At 43.4% G+C, this 21763-nt stretch overlaps 1 protein-coding gene across 1 annotated transcript in view; it reads left to right on the top strand.

The window, feature by feature from the left end:
- ATRN (attractin) overlaps positions 1 to 21763 on the top strand; it is a 254873-nt gene that overhangs the window by 201424 nt on the left and 31686 nt on the right. Inside the window, exon 26 of the mRNA XM_019552795.1 lies at positions 5027 to 5105. Within this exon, the coding sequence (XP_019408340.1) occupies positions 5027 to 5105 (79 nt within the window). The remainder of the gene's footprint in view (positions 1 to 5026; positions 5106 to 21763) is intronic.

Below are 21763 nucleotides of genomic sequence, written 5' to 3'. Positions count from 1 at the left end.
TATGTGCACTGGCCCCCTAATCGCAGCATTGCCCTGGCCCCTGTTGCTTACCTGGGTATTTGTTCCACTCGTCGGTCTAGGCTGGGCTGTACTTGTGAGTGCTGCTTGGTTTAGTGGTCCAAGGCTTCCTTCTCCTTCATCTTCCCCTTCCCCCAACGAGCCTAGTTTAAAGCCCATGGTAGAAGTGAAAATCCATCTGGACAAAGCTGGATATTGTCTAGGGGAGGAGAAATACAGGTAACACAGACCGTCTGCTCTTACACACCACTAAATACAAGAGTTATTTCTAATTTGAAAAAAAGGGAAGACTTACATTATTAAATCCTTCATCAGCAGCTGTGTGTGTATGCATTCTTTTGTCCTGATGGCAATTCACAGCTAAATCTAAATGTCTAATTGGGTGAAGGCCAAAGGCATGTTGCTTCTTGAACAGGCAAGATACCAAACAATAAAAAGGAAGGATCTGACAAAAACAGAATACTTCAGCTCATTATGGTGATTTTGCAATGGACAAAAAGAATGAACATCAATTTTGAGCTTTTCAGAATAAGTGTGACAGGTATTTTGTAATCCCACCTGTATTAGGAAGCAGGTATTGTCCAAGATTAACACGAGATGCTTATTTTTGCCTGCCAGATCACATAGGGTGCCTATACGTGTGCATCGAGTCTGCTGGAGCATGGTAATGTCTGCACTCCAGCGTCACATATATCGGCATCCCTGTACTGAAAAATGGCGGCGGGGGCACTTTTCAGTGCAGGGACGCTAATACACGTGACGCTCCAAGTGCTTTAATTAAAGTGGCTCTTGGAGCCGCTTTAATTAAAGTGGCTCTTGGAGCCGCTTTAATTAATGCAACCCCCGCCTCCCAGAGCACAAGTATAAATGCCCATATTTCTCTGTTAACTTATCAAATTAATTTCTTTTTCTTGACTGGAAATCGATAAAGGTTGAGTGGCCCTTTGGTACTTATGTATGCTGCTATCCTTTTAACTTAATAGGATCATGATAGAGACATTATCCTAGAGTTAGTTCTGAAAAATCATTACCTCTTACCTACATACGGTACAGCGTATTCAGCTCTTCAGCTTTCATTGCTCTGCTCCCCGCCCCTGCAATGGTTGTAACTTTTAGGTTGTGAGTTAATGACAAATATTTGGGGGACAGCAGTCACTGGAGGTATATGGGACCTCTTACCCCATCCCTTTTTCTTTTTTACCCCGTCCTTTTTCACTCAGTGTCCCCTGCCTTGCTTCCTTCATCCCAGGATAGATTCCTTGTGCCTGCCCGTTCATTAATGCTTAGTCCCGTTTATGTATTTCTACTACTGTTGCATCTGGGGCTAAACATGGACCAGAACCTCATTGCACTACATGCTGTATCAAGGACCGTGCCCTTCCCCAAAAGCCCACAATATAAGTATTGGACTAGAGATAACAAATGGACCGCACAGATGGATTTAGAAGTCTCGGGGAGAAGAGGGAAACTCTGGGATAACACAAGTCGTGGGACAAGCTACGTTCTGAGGAGCTTAACTGTTATCAAGATTTTTCTCTTCTTAATTGTAGATGTCATTTTAAAGGAAGGGTTGTGCAGGTGTTTACAGGGAGTTCCCCTAGACCATGAGAGGCATCACAAGAGAGAACAGAAAGTCCCCCAGGGGTTTTTGACTTATCCCTGCACGCTGTACCATGCTCCCCACCCTTACTCTCCTACCCCAACAACTTTGCTTCCTCATCCCACCATGAACCAGCAAAAAAGCCAGCCTTCCAGTCTAGCCGTATAATAGGCAGTTGATGCAAGAGCAGCAGCAACAACAGCTGATGGCTAGTGGGCAGAAGTGTACAAGGCCCTGAAAGAAAGCTTTCTTGAAAGGTGCTGCGCTCCTCAGACACCACATGACGCTGCTGTGCTCTGTCTGTCCTTCAACACTGCCTCCAGCTTCTTTCCGAGCAGGGTCTTCAATCCACTCCAGCTGCTTAGAGTTTTTATGGATAGGTATTTCTAACCCAAATATTTACTGACTGTTTGTAAATTTGTGGACAGATGGCAACCTTGATTGGAGAAGCACTGTAGAAAGCAAAAGCATGTTTAATGAGTTTAGACATGGAGGAGAGAGAGGAGATGGGGCTATGATTGGTAAGTCAAGCAGAGCCAAGGGTGTGCTTTTTGAGAGGGGCTAAAGCTCTCTTTTGTTGTGATGAAAAAGAGCCAGGGAAGAGTGAGAAGTCGAGGAGAAGAATTGGGGTATGGCTGAGATGCAGGGAGCAAAGAAAATGGGAAGATGGGGTTGGGTCACCTGAGGTCGAAGGAGTAGAGTGGAGGAGGTACTTGTCTTTGGGAGACATAGGGGAGGGAAAGAAATGCAAAGAGAGGAAGTAGGCTAGGATATAGTTGGGTATTTTTCTCTTGGAAGAAGGCTGTGAGATTCTCTCAAAGCACCCATGAGTTGCAGAGACCCTCAGCCTTTCCTGGCCACCATCCTGGGAGGCACAAAGAACAAAAAACATGTGTTTTTACCAGCTAACATGTCTATTCATGCCATGTGCTCTCAATCAAAGGGCTAAATTTAGCTGCCCAAGGGAACCTTGTGGAAAGTTTTTTGGTGAACCCAAAGAGACCAATGTGATCTTCAGGCCCGACTCCCTATATAACACAGGCCATAATTCAGTGTATTGGACAGGAGGAAGGATAATGTGGTTGTTTCCCCCTGCTTCAGTCTCCCTCCAGAACTTCCCAAATGTGGCTGTGCTCCAGGGTTGCCGTGTCCGCTACGTTGTGGGGCAGCCACGGGGCGGGCGTGTGTCTTTGAGAGGCATAGTCTGAAATACGTGCATACGTGTCTTGGAAGTGGCAACCTCTGTTCCTGGTTTGAGCATCTAACACACAAATGCTGACAGCATGGTCTCATCACTTTACAATTCAAAGACCTCAGGGGTCCTGCATCAAAGCTGTTGCCAAACTACAGAGAAGACTCAGGTTGGGAAAAGCAGTGCACTGAAATGAGATACTATATTTTCTCGCATACAATATGCCGCAGAGTATAATGCATACCTTGTTATTGAAAACCAGCATGAAGGAAGAAAGGTCTTTTCTTGCCTATGAGTAACTGCGAGCAGCTGGGGGACAGAGCCTGCTTGGTCGCACGCAGATTTCACCTTCACTGGCAGAAACCGCTCTTACGGCATTTCTCACATGTAACGTGCACTCAGATTTCCAGCAGCTGAAAGGTAGAGTGCAGGTTGCGTGCAAGAAAATGCAGTATTTGATACTTGCTGGTGTGCCCTTGAATGCCGCATGCAAGTGTGTGTTAAAGAGATCCTAAGGGGGAGATCTGTCAAGGTTCATGCCGCACGCTCTGGGGTGCCTGGGAAGAGAGGTTATTTGAAAGGAAGATGTGTGGACGGAAATATGGACACGGCAAGGTGCCAACGACGTGAGCAGCCATTAGCGTCCTCAAAGGGGAATGTAGTAGGACAGCTGAACAGACCTATGAAAAACAGTCTTCCTGAGCTGGTTGTTCATGAGCAGGGACCTATTTAAATCGTGCTTTCGCAATTTTTACGGGAAGTGCAGAAAACGGCAGTTTCCACCATCTGCAAAAAATGGCTTTTGCTGCAGTTTCCTGAGGAATTTGCCTGGGAAAAAAAACTTTCTGAAAATAAAATGCTGGCTCCCCAGCCTCGCAGCCCACTGTGGTAGTGGGGGGAGGCACCGGCTGGCCGAGTGGTATGAAGGGGAGCAGCCAAGATAGCAGCCTCCCCCTCATCCCATTGCAAAATGCCCATGAAAGTGGCTCTGAACATTGTGAGTGGGCTGTAGAAAATGCTGTGTCTTATCCCGATTTAGGTAGGTCCCTATTCATGAGGCTGCTGACTGCCAGAGTGCTGGGGCATGTGAATACTGCAGTTGCAGCATTCACATGTAGCTGCTTATGCCACCAATGTGGCCCAGTGCCAGAATTTAGCCTCAAGTAAAATGTTAATTTAAAAGCAAATAAAAGTGTCTTTTTGCATTATGTTTCAAGGCCGTGTGAGCTGCATCTTTAAAAAGTGAGCATCAGGTATTTCGGCTTGTATTACACTCATCACTGTCAGCAAGGTCAGCCTCCATCCTGGCTGTACTTTGCTTCATATGGTTTTTCATATCTTCCCTCCTCTTTATTAAAGCTTGTCCATTGTTATTCTGCTAGGTCTTAAATTCCCCAGAAGCTGAAAAAAGGAAAAGTAAAGCCATGTGCGGACTGCTAGCTTACTGTGCCCAGTAACGGTACCCTACAACAAGCCACGCAGCCCTGTGTATGCTGCCTTCTGGACTGGAAGCAATGTAGCTGTGCCTGTGCAGTGCCAGGGGTTGGGTCCTTGGCACTGATTTAGCCAGCCCACAGTGCTGTACGGGTGCATCTAAACATCGTCCAGCCTGGGAAGAAGCACATACAGAGCTGCGTTGTACGTTCGAAGACACCACTGCTGGCTTTGCAGTCGGGGCAAGGCCTTAGATTTCATTGTCTGTAATGCTGGGATACTCGGTGTTTGTTTAAAAACGAATCCCCAAAATCGTAATGTTTAAGTTTCCAAAATGTTGCCTCTGAAAAGCAAAAAGAAAAAGCAGTAATTTTGGCTGTGTAGTATTTTTTTTTTTTTTCCTGTTGAGGTAGCCTCTCCTCTGAGTACCCGTTAAAGGTTGCTTTACAGCATATTCAGTCTGATTCATTTTTGCCATCAAAAAGTGTAAACTGTCAATAGACAGTTATTTCCAGATCAATCATTTAACCATGTCTTGGGACATAAGCTCCCTTTTTTGTGTATCCAGTTTATTCCTTGGTAAAATGGGTATACTACTCACTAGATCTCACGAGAATTAATGTTTGCGGAGCACTTTTCCCTGCTGTGGCACCCTTCATCAAAGGGACTTTAAAAGGTTATGCAAGATATTGTCTAGCATTTATTTTGTTAGAGCTTTCAAATGTATCATCATACATGATGAATGAGGACAGTAAAGTCTTTGTTTTTTGTCTCCTCCGCAGTTGTTTCCTGTCTTTGCTCCTCGTGGCTGCTGTGGTTTGGAAGATTAAACAGAGTTGCTGGGCATCACGACGGAGAGAGGTCATAATTCTAGAAATGAATGCTGTTTTTCATGAGAGCTGTTGTTTCTTCCATACACTTAAGCATATACATACTGCTTTGGTTAAGGATAAGGTCTAAAAACCTATAAATACTTCAGTTCACAGCAGTTTATAAGAAATGTTTTGATTGGCACATGATTCTCAACAAGGGTGCCGCAGTGCCCTGAAATCCCTTCCAGAGTGTCCCAAACTGCTAAGCAATGTCAACACTGTTAGGTGTGCAAACATGATACACAAGATTTCAAATAGGAATCCAGAGCGTTAAAAATATTCTGGCCTGGTGTGATGTTTGCATGTTCCTTGCACCGGAAAAACTGCTCTATTTTCTTTTCCATAGTCAAAGAACAAGTCAAAACTAAGAACTAGCATTTTCTGAGGGTGCCTGAAATCCAGTGATGGGTGCGGGCGTTTTCGTCCCCTATCTTGTCATCTTGATGTTGAAGTTTTACTCATGACCCCGATTTGTGGTAACAATACTACATTGTCATACCTCTTAAGTACAGACCTTCAAAAGCGTACAGCAGCGTAAGCAGGAAAGCTGCTATTACAGTCCAGTTTCTTTTCTGAAGCTGCCTTGGCTCCCACTTCAAACTGCCCTCCACAATGAAAACCACTCATTTCATTGGTGTTGCTGGTTGTAGTCGCGTTGGTCTAAAGACATAGGCAGACAAGGTTCTTTGGACAGATATCGCATCTACCCAAAGAAACTTGCGTACTCATTTCATTGTAAACTTACAGGGCTGTATCAGTAGTTTGAAGACTATGGTGTTTCAAGAGCATTGTAACCAAAGGAAAAGGGGACTCAGGAAATGCACAGAGAAGCACACACTGCTCAAGACAGCCAAAATATCTCAACTTTGCTTATCCCTCCCTGAGAGATGCCAGCCTCCTCCCTTACCCATAGACACACCCGCCTTGTCTGCTAACATGTGGATGCTTGGCCAGTTCTGGCAGGTGCTGGGAATCTTCTAGCAGCTGAATTGGGACTGCTGAGGATATCATCTTTCTCACACACCCACACACAGTGATATGAATCATAGAGAAGTCATCCTGGAAGGGACTTCTGGAGGTCATCTAGTCCAGTGTTTCTCAACGTAATGACGCAATGGTCATGTAGGTGGGACTTTTAATGTCCTTAAAAATTTCCATTAATGATTAATATAATACTTAACTACATGTAAATGTAAAAATGTACTTCTTGGGGAAAGTGGGGTTTTGTTTTTATCATGGTGGGACCAGAGTTTTTTTGACAAAATGGCTGGTGGGATGCAAGCTGCAAAAGATTGAGAACCACTGATCTAGTCCAACCCCTGGCTGAGGCAGGATCATCCCTATCCAAGCCATCCTATATGCGTAGCTCCTTAAAGTCAAGTCTCTGCTGCTGCTGCTTTTATTGCAAATATGCAGTCCCACTAAACTGTATTTTGTTCTAAAAGTAGAATACTGGGGGAATCGACCTAAGACCTGACACTGCAAAATGTTACCATGCCTTATTGCTTGTATGCTGCAGTATAACTATAGGTATGAAGCATCGATCTCCATCTGAAATGCAGGGTTTTTTGGGTTGCATTCCTGGTGTTTCTGTCAATGTCCTATGCACCTTTGTGCAACCTCACTCTGCTTCTGTTTCCTCATCCACAAAATGAGATGAGTTGCACTTTTATCTCTTAGACACGTTAGGGCTGAACTTATTAACACTTAAAAAGTATATGGGGGGGTGCTCAGAGGGAGGTGCTATAGGAGTACAAAGTGCAAGTGTTGCGGTGGTGGCGGCAGAGTTGCGAGGGATCTGATGGGGGAGAGTAGAAGGCACCGTAGGAACGAAGACATCCGAGAGTCGGTCCTGGGTTCTCATCTCGGCTCCGGCGCTCACCTGCCGTGGGTCCTGGGGCAGCTAATTTCCTTTGTCTGCCTGAGTTCCTATTCGTAATGTGGGGATAACACGTAGTTCCCTCAAGGGTATTTGGAGGATTAATTTTTACAGTCCTTTGAAGATCTAAAGTTCTGTGTAAGTGCTTATGTCCCTGCCTATCTTCAAGAATCCACATTTGGTTTTATTTTACTCTAAAGTAATGTAAATAACGTAGAATTGCTAGATGCAAGGATGTCCTTTCTAATTATAATGCAGCCGGCTGTTAGATCAGATAACTTTTTTCTCATTCCTCTTCTGTCATATGCTCAATATTCTCTCTCGTTACTAGTGAATTAATATTCATAATGTCATTTAAGCTTTTCAAACACATTAACACTACTTGGCTATATCATTACAGTCTTTGAGAATTTACCTGGTCTTCAGAAGCTGCTAGGATTTAGCACTAATGGCCGTTTTCCCCCTCTCACCATCTAGACAAGGAGGAGAGCTGAAGTTTAGCGTCAAGTTTCCTGTTGATTTCTTGGTTAAATGTTAATTAAGGCTTATACTGAATATAGGCTGAAAAATGCCATGTTTTTTGCCTGGAGCTAAGTCAAAATATTTAATGGTAGTTTAAAAGGAAAATGTCACCAGCGTGTCCCCCTTTAGGCATGGGGACATCTCTAAGTCCCAGATCAGATGGAGAGGTAGCTTGGCATTAGCATATTTTTACTCTACTTCGTTCAGTTTGCAAATGCTGTCACAAATTGAAGGACAGCTTGTCAAAATTTTCTGTTTCAGAAAGGTTCTTCTCTGCCTTTCTTGTGTCACTTCTTTTTCTTCCTCCACTGAAGCCCTTGTCATGAAGTTGTCATTTCCCAGGAACTTCAGATTTTATCGACACGAGAACTGGAGAGTAAAGTGCACATGATCCTCAGGTGAAAGGCACTCTCCCAGTTCAAAGCAAAGGGTAGCTTGTTGCATAGTGTATATACACTATTATTATGTACGTATCTGGCAATGAAGCATGCCGCACCGGAGTTCATTTGAAACAAATTGGGAATTTTGGCCCTCGTTCTATTCAGCAATGTTTCAGTATTATCAGAATGCTTTATGGATTGGTTTTGGTGTCAGATATTCTGAATTCTTACTGCCCCTCCGATGAGTCTGCTGTTCTGCTAGCTATTTATTATTCAGATCCAGCCATCTCCGAGCTGAATAGGACAAAGACAAAAATTCAGGTCAGTGACTCCATTTCTTTTTCGTGTAGTAGTGTTTTAAGTCTCAGACATTTGAGAGAACGTCCCAAGAAACTTTTTCGGAAGGCTTCAGGATGATTGTCAGGTCCAAATTAACTATGAAAATCAAGTAAGCTGTATTCATTTGGGGGCCCCTACATCTTCATATGTGCATCTTATAATGGTTTTAGTTTTCCCTCAGGGAGGCTCTAAAAACATACGCTTGATAAAGGGATCTCCTAGGCCATTATCAAGTCCAGGGCCCTGCTTTTTGCAGCCAGTCAGGTGTGGTATGGGGAGTCCACCATCTGATTTTAGATTTTTCCTTTGCCGAGTCTTTTTATTCCTTTGTAGTATGATGCAGAAAACCTTAGTTGATCCTGGGAACAGGGTGAGCAAACTTTGGGGGTGCTAAGACTAGACAATAGCCACTGTCTCCTGTACTGCATATCACCAGGAATCCCTGATAGATGGAGGAGGGGAACCGGGAGCAACAGTAGCAGACTGAAGACTGTTTTAATGAGGGAGAAAGTACAACGCTGCAGTCGCTAATCTCTCCATTGCATCAATCTGTGTCCTGCTTGTGGCACAGGCAGCTTCTGTGTGTGGCTCGTGGCAGGACAGGGAGGGAGCGGGGACCATGGTGGCAGATCAGGCCAGGAGCAGAAAGCAGAACAGGAGATTGGGCAGAGGAGAAAGGGATTGGAGAGGCACTGGAGAAGAGTGTGGGGCTTACTTTATGGCAGTGGCATCACAAGACAAGTTGGTGCCGTGGGCCAATGCAAGAAACCATTTCCAGACCCTGCGGACTTCAAAGACTACCAGCCAGCCTAAGATCTTCCATTTTCGGGCAAGGTACTGAAGAAACCTATCCAATTCCCAGTGCTGCTGCCTTTATCCTCCTGCGGTTGGAGCTCTGACCTCATCACAGGGCAAAAACTGGCAGTAGTGCTAATGGAAAACACCTGTGTTCATCTGTCCAAATCTTCCTGCAGCATTTCCTCCTCTGAAGAGGGCATGGTGCTGTCTTCTCTAAAAATACCCTCACAAGTTCACGGGAAAGGTGTGAAGTGGGTGCACCTCCATCTTCTTCCTAGATGCTCCCAACAACTGGCAGCTGCTCCTTCTGTCTCCTCAGAGCTTGCCTATGGAGTCACGCAAAGCTAATCATGCTTCCCATGTTTTATAAAGAGCATTGTATGCAGTTGAGATGCTGCAGTCTCATAAAAGCAATGTACAGGTGATACCCCAACTAAACTTCAGTTTTACTTCCAGTGCAAATATTGCCAGTGCCTGACTAACAGGCACTGGCCGTCTTTGTATCAGTAAAAACACCTGGATGAAAAGCAGATGGCTGCAGCTGAACTCCAGGCATGATACTAGGGAAGAAGGAAAAAGGAAGCTCTGAAAACCCAGCTATCTCTAGTAAATTCAGACAATTCTGGCTTGATGCAAACAGTTGGGGAGAAGTAATAGCACTGTAGCTAGCCTGCCAGGCAAGCTAGAAGGAACAGGGAAGATTTATTGCAGAAATATGTACTGCAGGTTGGAACAAAATGCATTTGCATAACCTTTTATTGAGAAAACACTGCACTGCAAATTCGTAATCTGTCCCAAGATATCCTAAGACATTTGAAGATGGGGGAAAAATTAAAAGGAAGAAAATACACAAGGACAGCCTGTCTCTATTCCTCCGTGGCCAGCTGTACACACACATCAATGCTGACTTTCATTACCTTTATGAAACTAAAAGGTATCTTTGGGATGTGAAAATAAAGCACAGAGATTGTAATTTTTTTTCCCCCAAGCCAAGTAAGTTTTTCCGCATTTGGCAAAGGTGTGGTTGTGACGTATAAAACCTGACTTGAAGGGGAAATGGGAACCTTGCATGCAGTTATGTATCTTGTGCTATACAAAGCTGGGAAAGAGAAGATAGAGAAGTAAATTGTGCGCTTGCTTTCTCTCCACTGAGCACCATAACTATTTTTGGACACCTTGAAGAGGGGAGTGGAAATAGGTGGCTTTCCTAGGAAGCTTAAATTGAAATTAAAGACGGTAGGATCTTGGGCCTATGAAACTATTAGTTTTGGGGAAGTGATGCATGAAGTGGCATTAAGTTGGCAAAAGTATAATAATGCACAAAATGTGATGGTAACATTTATAAATTAAAATGTCCATCTGCTATCTTGAATCTTTGTCCTCCCATTCCCTTCTTGCTCACCTTCAGCCTGGCTCCTGCTCCCCTCCCACCTCCACAGTCTGCAGCCCACTGTGAAACAGCTCTTGCATAGATTTCCAGTGACCTGTTTCCTGGCTAAACTCAGGGGCATTTCTTCATCCTCATTCCTCTTTGACACTGGTAGTGTATCTTTCTTGAATTTCCACTCTCTCCGGGCATTCACGACTCCAGCCTCTCCTGCTGCCTAGCTTACAAATTTCTCCTTCAGGTATCTTCTGTTATGGGGGGTCATTAAGGCCTCTACCCTGAGCCGGGCTGGATCATCTCTGTCATTAATGTGTATATCCGCTGTCCTTTAGAGTTACAGAAAAGTCTGTTTGACAGGGACTAGTCCATCCAGTCCAACTCTCTGCTCAAGCAGGATCAGTCCGACTCAGCCACCCCAAACAAGCGTTCACCTTGCCCGTTCTTAAAAATTTCCGAAGACGGAGATTTCACAACCTCTCTCGTTAACCCGCTCCAGTGCTTGATCCCCCTCATGGCAAGAGAGTTTTTCCTAATATCCAACCTCTTCCCTTGCTGCGGTATATGACCCTTGCTCTTTGTCCTGTGGCCACGGAGAATAATCTATCCCCATCCTCTGCACAGCTGCCCTTCAACTGCCTCCTTCCATCCAGACTATAATCCTGGCTTATTTTTGCTGTAGCTCTTTGTGGGCATCCAGCCATCAGCTTAAAGTAAATGTTTCCCAACATGAGTTTCTGCTGCTCCCCTGAAGCTCTCTCCCTTTTCTGTCATTAGCTGCGAGTAAGATTACCAACAGACCAGTCTTAGTGCCACTAATTCGCCGTTGTTCAAGTCTGGCATCTTAACTAAACCTTTGTCTCGCTTCCTCCCCTTTGACCCAAGTGCCCAGCCAGGTCTAAAAGTTGCCCATTTTTCTTGCCCAGCGTTTGCAAGACTCAGCCTTTCCTTTCTGCTCATACAACCAAAACGTGTCCATGCCACGACCATCTTGAGGTTTGAATCTTGCAGGAATCTCCTCCTCCCTCACCTCGTTGCCAACAGCCTCCCTTGCAAATTCATTCCTAATGAAGGTACCCAGATCATCTTCCATTGCTTTGGCTGTCACCTTTCACTTGCTCCTCACATCAAATGCAAACACCTTGCCTTGCGCTTCCAAAGTCCTCCATTATCCCCAGCCGCCCTGTTATCTCACCACAAGGTCTGCTTCTAATTTCACTGTACCAACAGTGTCTTGATTACCTCCTCCAACAAGCACTTTCTTCCACGCCTTTCACAGACTTGGGCAAGTTGTTTTTTGTAGTCACTGCTGCTGCTGAGAATTGGCAAATTGTGCAAACCATGTATTTTGTCACCTTGTGATCTGCCCTCCTGCTGGTCTCATCCAGCTCTTATTCCTTGTCTTTCGGATTCTTAAATGATGTAGAGCAGCACTTGTCATTTTCTGGGCATTTGTACGAGGTTTAATTAATGGATTACAAATGTGATCTAATTGACTAGCTCCAAAGAACAATTAAATAGGGAATTGGGAATCCAGGTTGTAGCCATATTGGTCTAGAGGAAAAATCAATTGGGACTCGTAGTAGAGGTGTGAGATCTTTTATTAGACCAAGTACATCTTGTGCACAAAAAAATGCTTTAACTTTTTGCAAAAAAAAAAAAAAAAGTTAAAAATTTTTTTTTTTATGCAAAATATCTGTTTGGTCTAATAAAAGATATCACCTCTACCATGAGTCCTGATTGCTTAAATAGGGAGTCTTCATCTAGTGGTAGTAATCCTTCTAGTGAGGTCTTGCAGGGATCCGTCCTTGACTCAAGTATTTAATACCTATCAGCACTACTAGCGGCAAATAAAAAAATCATTGTTGATATAATCTGCAGTCAGCACAAAAATTGATTGAGTGGGATTAATAAGGACAGATCAGTTCTATGTAGGGACCTAGGTTAAGTGTTAACACACTGGGTGAATAAGTTTTAATAGTGTCAGAAGCGAGGTCACGCACCCAGGAAAATTGAATGCAAGTCACAAGATGGTGGGGGGGAGGTACCGTCCTTTAGGGCAGTAACTCGAAGGGAGTCCGAGATCCCGGTGAATAACCCACCGCATGCGAACTCCCAGTGCAGCGAGGTGCATAAGAAAACAAAAGCAATTCTTTGAATAAAGAGCAGGCGTTCAGGAGATAGGACCTGTGTATCGAGTGTTAATGAAAGCATTACTTGAATAAAGTATCCATATACCCTTATGGATCAGATGTCAGATTTGGAAAAGGTTTAGAAAAGTGCTGAAAGAGTTATCTGACTTCCAGAAACAAGTTGGTAAACTGAAGAAGATCGGTCTCCTTTCATTTATCCAAGAAAAAGGTTAATATGAGGTTTGATCACAATATTCTGGTACATCCATGGGGAACAGAGCTCCTCATACCGTGAAGCTCTTTTTCCTTACAGTAGCCAAAGGAATAACTGCATCCTGGGGCTGGAAGCTGAAGCTAAGCAAGTTCAAGGCAAAACTAAAATGTGGAGTTTTAACAGCAGAGGTAATGAGCCATGAAAAGTCTGTCTAGGGGTAGGGGGAGAGGAGGGATCCTCTGTCCTTTGGGGTCTTAAAACAGGATTTAGTCAGCCTGACATATTATGCTCTTGCTTTGGGAATTGCATGGTGTGGCGCTTTGCAGGAGGTCTGTGCCATGCAGGAGCACTTCTGCAAATTAGATATTTGTAGAAGTGCTCATGGTGTAAACATCTGGTGGTAGGGGACACGCTTGGTTCTGCTCCTCTGGGTTTTTCAGGACTCATCACTATCAACATCTGTTGGCCTGGCAATACGCTGACTCCATCCATCTCCTCCCGTCTGCCCACCATCTTGCTGTTGTACTTCATCCCCAGTAGCCACCTGTTAAAATTAAGTCCTTCCGCACCCTGTCTTCCCATCTTCTGTATCATTTTCCAGTTCCCCTATTGACTTTAATGTGCATCTTCAGCTTTCCATACAGTATGCTGCCCTTGTGCGTTCCCTTCACATGTCCAAGCTGCATCAGCCCTTCTTTTAACTTGGGTCTTTCCGCTCTCCCAGTTTAATGTGTGGCATATACAGTTATTCCCAGTCTTTTCCCAGCCTCCCAGTAATTGCCCTTCAGCTCATTTTACAGCTTGCAACTGTCTGAAATCACTTTTCCAAGACCAGGACCCATACAATGCAACTGGGATGTAATAAATCCTTTATATTGCTCACTTCACTTTCCTAGGTACATTTCTGTCCCATACCAGACCTTTAACACTTCATCTTCAGTCTCCAGTCCTTCTATTACTTGCAATCGCTGAACCAAGATATTTAAGTCCATCAACTACCTTTAAATCTTTTCTTCTTAACATACCTTTTCCATCTCTGGGGGACCTTTTTCTTGCTTCAGGCTTTTTATCTCTTATCAGTACCAAAACTCAGTCTGAATTCTTCTGTGCTCAAGCTCCGTCCATCCATTAGGAAAGGATTATACTTCTTCTGTATTTATATTCCAGATGATCATATTGTCAACAAACATAGCCGCCATGGGGAACCCACATCTGCCGTGGTTCATTTTAGGGGGATGCTCTTTCTTTACACACAAATATCCCATCAAGTTGGGCTACCTACTGTTGTGTTTAGTCTCTATCAGTAGCTAGTATAAACTAGGTTTATCTTTGCCATTATATGCTTGTATGAAACATGGCGTTTGATATAAAATGCATTTGTTGTTGGGGGTTTTTTTATATTTTAGCAGGCTGACCCCGTCAGCAAATTTATTTTTGCATATAGTCAGCTCCAGTAATAAAAAGGCTTCTCACTAGACAATGGTTGAGTCTATACCAGAGGGATCTCTGTTAGCATATCTATCAGACAGATAGCAAACAAAACTCTGGGATTGCCAAAAAAGAAAAAATCGTTATATGAATCAGAAAGGAATTTACTTATTTATTAGATTTATATGCCACCATATCAAAAGGCGGCTCAGGGCTCGGCATATAATAAAGCCCACAAGATATGACACAAGAACAGATTGCCCAGGCAACGCCGCAAACCCTTAAAAACCCCGCTCCCATGCAATCAAAGAACCCAATAGTTATAAGTGCATTACTGCCGTTGCATAGTCAACATGCTTCAAACCAAATGAGAGGGGGCTTCCAACTTTCCTCTGGATTACGTGTTAAATGTCTTACTATATGCGCAGTGTTTCCCACTACTCTTATTTTACAGCGCACTCAAAATGATGGGACTCGACATAGAGCCTTGCTTCAAACCGTGCTGCGTGTGAAACCATTCCCTTTTCCATACTTCACTTGCACACAGCGTTCATTGGCTTCGGTGCGTTCTGTTAATCCTGCATTCGTGAACGTTTACTCTTGCGTAATGTTTCCAGCTTCTTTTCTTTCTACCTCTCAAAAGCTTTCTTGGTATCTGTGAAGGCAAGGACAAGATCTGCGAAGACTTTTCAGAAACCCATTAGGGATTCTGTATTCAGTTGTGGTCACTGTCTCAAGAAGTGTAAAATGAAACGAAGAAATGCCCTCGCAAAAACAGTGACATGAAGAATGCTTCTAGCTCCAGAGGAGATCAAGAGCCTGTTGCACATACAAAACCTCGCAGTCAGTTGTGTGTCTGATTTAGCTCATCCGCAATTCAGATTGCAAGTGGCCTAGTGGAGCTCTCCAGTTGTACCTCCCATGCATCTCAGTTGCATACACCATGATGGCCACCGTATAGACAAATTTAAGCTTGCACTTGCACCCTTATACACATGTGGTGTTGAGGCAGTTCACACTGGTACATAAATGGAGAGTACTTGCCTCAGAGCATTAATCAAGGTCCGTGCCGCCTCTCGTTAATACCACAAGACAAGTTGCCACCAAATGTTTTCGGTGGTGATGATGGTTTGGCACTGGAAAGAGCACAGCTTCGCTTTTTGTACTCAGCCGGTTGCGCTCTCAGAGTAACGTTTCTTTTTCTTTGGCAGTAGAGATTAGCAGTACAAGTGTTTTTTCTGTCACTCATTTTCCAGATGGACAAATTAACCAGTACAAAAAGATCTATAGTCAATCAAAAGTGCCACTTGCCATTGTGTTACTGGCTGTTATTAGCATATATTCTACTTTGCATGGATTGTGCACCTTTCTTCCTTTTTAGAAATGATATCTTAGTCTGCTTATTAAAGGTCAGCCTTTGTGTTGCCCTCCTATTGGGCATGATTATGATAAATAACTCATTTAATCCCGGACTGATTAAGATAAATACATACTGTCATTTCAGTAAGTTCCCAGCAGCTTTCCTTCTTAGATTTGCTTTAATTCAAAGTGTGGAAATGCCTGTTGAGAAGCATTTGGATGTTAATTCCCTCTTTTCTCTTTTTTAACATAGCCTGCAAAGTCAATTACAAAACTAATTAGCTAACATTAATACACACACTGCTCCAGGGACTTACAAACTTAATTTTCAGAGATGATGGAACTGTCTGAGAGAAGTATTTATTTGTTGACTTCGCATAGTACCTGACACAATTGTAGGTAAATAGCATTGTTCATTTATTTCTAAAAACCACAGAGCTCATCTTTATGAAGTGCATACACGTAAAATATCGCTATAAAACCATAGATATAAAGTATAGATCTAATACGCATTTGTGCATTTATCTGTCTCCTTTTTACAGGGTTAGAATAAATGCAGGATTATAAAATATAGACTACAACAGGTTCCCAACACAACCAGGTGGTAATAGTGTAATGCTTTGGTGCCCCATTCAAAAACTGGCTGTCACAGGTCAGGCAAGCCAGGTTGGGTGAGAGCTCTGACGCTGGCTTGAAAGATAGGTGAGGGCAGGTTTTCAGAGTTAAGCATGCAGCGTGGACAAGAACCAATTTTATACCAATTCCAGTACTTTGTACACACACAAGTACGGGATTATAGACCATAAAGACTGCCAGCTCTAATTGGATTCAACCACAGTTGGAATCGGACCCCGATATAATTTATGCATTTGTGAGCCTACATTGTATATGCCTCCTACGTATCCATCCATGTGCATGAAGAAATTTAAATCTTTGGTGTAACTGATCTCTATTACTAATTGTAATAATAGTATCAGTAACATCTATTGCTTATAGTAGGAGGTCATTAGGGAAAGGTGGAAGAGGACTTGGTATTTTTAAGGAGAGCAGTATAGTTTAATAGTAGTAGGACCAAAGGTATTTTGTCAAAAAGACCACAGTTGGGTGAAAGGAAGTATCTTTGTTCTTTTCCAGATTTGTTCTCGTTTAACCCCGAGCGGGGGGGGATCTGAAAAGTGGCCAATGGCTTACTTGTTGGATGGTCAAATGACTTGTAGCATATTGTTTAATAGGCGCTCCCCCTTTAAGAAGAGGCAGGTAGTACCAAACGTCTGACCCTATCTGAAACCACATCTCTTTGTGTAAATGTGCTAAGGAAGTGCTTACGGTGGGTTCAATGCTACTGTCTATTTGGAAGTTTTAATCGAGAAGAAACTGGGTTTCAATGCTTCATACAAAGGAAAATTCCCTTTGAAGCCTCTGTGCAACTGTAACAGTTTATTAAATTCCCTCCACTGAATAGACTCAGCCAGTTGATGCATATTTGAAATGATTAAGGAGTACAGAGCTGAGGAGGCAAGTTTCCTTAAATTGTGGGTTGGCATCAAGTATTCCAGTGCAGCCTTGTACATTGGGTTATGCAGGAGGGGAGAGAGAGAAACCACAAGAATACCTGAGAGAGCACTTCTCTGCTTGGCTAGGTGGAGTTGCTGCCAATTCACCTGAAAAGAAAGTAAAATAAGATGGACAATATTTAGTAAACCAGACAGCCCAATGTAGGTGGAAGAGGTTGCAATAAATAACAATGATCTGAGTTTGCAAGATGCACCCCCAACCCTGATAATGATCAACATCCCTGCAGACAGAAGACGTAGAATCAGCTGAGTGGGGGCGGGGGGAGGGGGGGAATTGAGTGTTAGGAATAGCTAATGAGAGACCCTGAGGACTTGCCTGGTTTTATGTATGAATTGAATCCCAAGCTCATGAAATTGAATATTAAAAAGAAACGTAGCTTGTAGTAAAAAGGAAGTATGGAGCTTCTGTGCAGAAAATGCAAAAGAGTACGATGAGAAGGATGGCAGAGGAAGTCACATTGTCTGATACCGGGGACATGGAGAGGACACTTAAAGCAGCAAAGCTGTTGAAAGATCTTTTTCAAGATCAATAAAATTTTGTCTTAATCTTTCTTTGAGCTGAGACATTTGGGCAGTTTTCCCCTTCCTGTACTTGAGCAAGGTGGGTTTCGTCTCGCCTCCTAAGGATGGATGTGGTCACGTGGCTCTCGTTCCTCAGGAGTTCATGTTGCATCATGTGTCGGCCCTCCTCTTGTCACGTCTGTTCACCAGGGATCCTGGTTTTGCCAACCAAAAACTGAATCCCCAATTTTTGGATTAAATAAGTAACCCCAAATCCACATTTTTTCCATGTTTAATGAAACACCACTAATAGATAGTTAGGTAGATAGATAAGTAAGTGATTCTTTAGTCTGATTAAAAAAAAGTAACCAAAAATCCACATTTTTTCTTGATTAAAATGAAACACTGCTAGATATAGAGATCTATATCAATAGATCAATTGATATAGTGGTGTTTCATTTTAATTGCAGAAAAATGTGGATGTGGGGTTACTTTTTTAATCCGAAAATTAGGGATTTTTTTTATCAGAGAAAATCAGGATCCCTGCTGTTCACTGATCCTGCGGAGTCTCACCAACATAGCCCCTCTGTTTCCCACAAACCTCTCCTCCTAGTCTTGTTCTCCCGTCATTGCCCTACTGCATCAGCCTGAGTTTTTTTTTTCAAGCATAGATTATCGTTTTCTGTTGTAGTAGATGCCCGAGTCACTGGGACATAAGTAGAAGAAATAAAACCAAAATGCAGTTTTGCACTTGCGCTTCTTTGCAGGTAGTAACCACAAAGAGTGATACGGGGTCAAGTTAGACCATTTTATCCTTGGATTACTAAAGACTTAGGACTAGGAAAGTGTCCGGTCCCTGTTATCAGAGAGAACCATATCCTGGCAACCTGTATAAACTGGCCAAGTTGCATCTTAAAACTTGACTGTGTGCCCCTACTTCTTCATTAGAAGACTGTTCCAAACTCTTGCTCTTCTAGTGATTTGAAACTTTCTTTTAACCGCTGGCCTAAAATTAGCATGATCTTTTCCCCTTCCCCTTGTTATGTATCCTCCATTTATTTGGAGATCAATCATACTTATCAACCTTTGTTTTACTAGGCCAGTAACCTTTTCAGACTTTTTAAACTTCAAGGCACCACTTGGAAAGGCCAGCTTAGTTTTCACTTGATTTTTTTTTTATTACAAAACCCTACCAAAACTGTTTCTGTTGTAAAGAAATCAGAAAGATGAGAACAGGTCAGGATGTTTTGTGTACAGAGCCCTAGCCTGGCTGGTTGCTGGCAATGAATGCACACGCACCTGGGGCAGATGATGGGGAAGCTGCAAGGGGCCCACTCCTTGTAATGACAGCGCGGTGTTCCCACTGTCTGCCCCAAGGCACATGTGCACCCACCACTGGCAGTGAACCAGACCGGGGCTCCGCAAACCCTGGTGCAGCTGCTTGCAGCCTCCCGGCTGCCTGCCACAGCCAGGCTGGACTCTAGGCAGGCCCCTGCCACCTGCCGTGGAGCCTGGGCTGCTTGCAGCAGGCAGTGGAAGGCTGCAAGCAGCTGCACCAGGGTCTGCAGTGCCCTGGCCCGACTCGCTGCCAGCGGCGGACGTATACGCTCCTCTGGGTCGACGGCGGGAAGGGGCCCGGGCTGCCACAACAAGCATCAGGCCCCTCGCAGCTCCCTGCCCCACCCATCCACCCCCGGCACGCCGGCATCTTCCAAGCAGAGGTTGCAGGTGTTCTTGGCACGCTGCACAAAAACGTTGCTGACCCCTAGTCCTGTGACATGTTCCTTGTCTAAAAACAACCAAAACTATATCAACCTAATTGACCGCAACCCCTTTTTGCAATCCTGTGTTTATATTACACACCATTTTCCATTCTTGTCTGTTGTCTTAATGAATCTTTTCTTCCAAATGTGTTCTAAAGACTTGCATGATACTGAGGGTCGGACTTGCAGACCAGGAGAGGCCCCTGCTTGCAGTAGGATAGGAGAGGCCTCGTCCTATTCGATATTCTCCAGTCATGTGGTATCCCTCTGGACTTGACAGACTTCTTAAAAGACATTCGTACTAAAGCTACAATTTTACCTGATGCTTCTTTCCAAATTTGGGATGAAGGTTACTTTATTTTGTCTGCCCCCCGCCTTAAGTACATGAAGCTCTCTGCATTTTGTTTTTGCGTCCAGTATGACAATTTTCCATTTCCTTGGGTTCATTCTTGTCAAAAGTCCTGCCTTTGCCATCCTATTCTTCATTTTCATACTTACCGAAAGCTAAGGCAAAGTGTTGATTTAAAAAATCTTCAGGTAAGTTTTTACCGTGCTATTTTGTCTACCTGTTTTTAACCAGGATTTATAGGGAGCTATTGAGATCCAAAATGCTGCCACGTTCCTAAAGAGTTGACGGCCTTCTCAAAAAGCTATCGCCATCTCCGGACTGAAATGTAGAATAACTGTATTATCATAAAACAAATAAAACAGAGTGGAGGGGCATTTAGATTGGCAATGGGGTGGTGAAACAAACTGCTGGCTGCTTTATTACTCTGAATATGATGTTTAGGCCTTTCCTGTCTCAGAATGGAGCTCGGGCTATTTTAGTAAATCAACTCAATACCTTAGGTAGGTTTTTCTCTTTCCTATGAAGTAATCTGCTATTACAAAACAAATGAAGCGTTTCTCCAGTTCTTGTGCTTTCTTTGTAGATCAGTAACACACCGGTATTTACTTGGGGTTGTCAACCAATTTATACATGTGAAGCTTTAAAAATGATATGCAGTGGTTTTTAAGGAGCATTTGGTCTGCAGCACTTGCTTCAATCTACTCCTGTAAGTGCATCTTCTGTTTTCTATCTTGGCTCCATCTGATGAGCACCCCAAGTTGTCTTCCTTGCTCCTTGCCATCTTTTCAACACCCCCTGTTCAGTTTTGGGGAGGGGTGCTGCTTTCATGCCACCTGTTTTCTGATCTCTGTAACTTGTGATGCTCAAAGGGGTTTCTTTGCCGTTACTCAAAGCAAAATGCAAACCAGTGGAATTCAAACTTTACATACATATTTCTTAATTTTTTAAATTGTAGTTACTGAAGTATGGAGTACTGGTCACTCTGATCTATACAGTACGGCATGAAATTGTATTATGGGCTTACAGAATATTTTGCTTGGAAGTAGCCTAAGAAGTGATTAAACACTTCCAAGCCGTTTCCATCACTCACTCGTTTCACAGAGACTTTACTAGAAAGAGTTTAAGGCCAGTGGTTTGCCATCCCACAAAGCAAATAATTAAAAACAAGCAAACAGCAAGTGTCTGGCCCATAATCGACTGCCCACCCTGCATGTTTCAGCTGACAGATTTTGTCTCTTCGCTAGAATCCTGTTCCTGGCTCGAGACAAAAGCAGCACAGCATATTCTCCCTTGCAGCAAAACACAAAACCTTAATTAAAAAATCAGCATTAATAGATAATTCAGCAAGTCTGTATGTGTACTGAGGAGGTATCAGAAATGGATACTCAGGGATGTGTTCTCTGATATTCCTAAACCAGTGATAGGGGATGTCCAAGAGGGTATGAGAGGGAATAGTTCATTTTAGATGTACCTTGTTCATGTGAGCTAAGCACAGACAGTCAAAGAACCAGAGGCTGAAATGATTCAATCTCTGCAGGTTAGTCTAAGCCATGTAGATTGAAGTGATAAGCTGGAATCTTGGTTTTCTCTGTTTAAAAACCACAACTTCTCTAATTTTTACAAAAACAAAACCCATGCAAATTATCTGATTAAAAACCCCAAATCCATGACGAAAATAAAATGCCATTATATCTAGGTATCAATTGAACACAAGGTTATATTGATATATTTGCAATTTTAAAGCAATTTGGAAGCCTACCAGCGCCTCAATCACTATAATAGAATACATTCTAAGTACCTATATGTTCTGGTATTTGATTTGGGGATTTTTATCATGGAAAATCAGAGCTGTCCCTGACCCCTTAGCTTACCAGGAGGCAGGTCCAAGCTCCTCACTCCCCCCATCCCCCACAGCCCATCCTGGTGCTCCTCACTCCCCACCCAGAGCCCCCTGCCACTCGAGCCCTGCCAGAGGGGTGCCCCAGATGTCAGGGCTACAGAGTCAGGGACCTGGGTCTGCAGCAC

Source organism: Crocodylus porosus, unplaced genomic scaffold (assembly GCF_001723895.1).
Source record: "Crocodylus porosus isolate Cpor-Errol unplaced genomic scaffold, CroPor_comp1, whole genome shotgun sequence".
NCBI classification, from domain to species: domain Eukaryota; kingdom Metazoa; phylum Chordata; order Crocodylia; family Crocodylidae; genus Crocodylus; species Crocodylus porosus.
The sequence above is the reverse complement of the archived record's forward strand: the minus strand, read 5'-3'. Positions and strand labels throughout refer to the sequence as shown.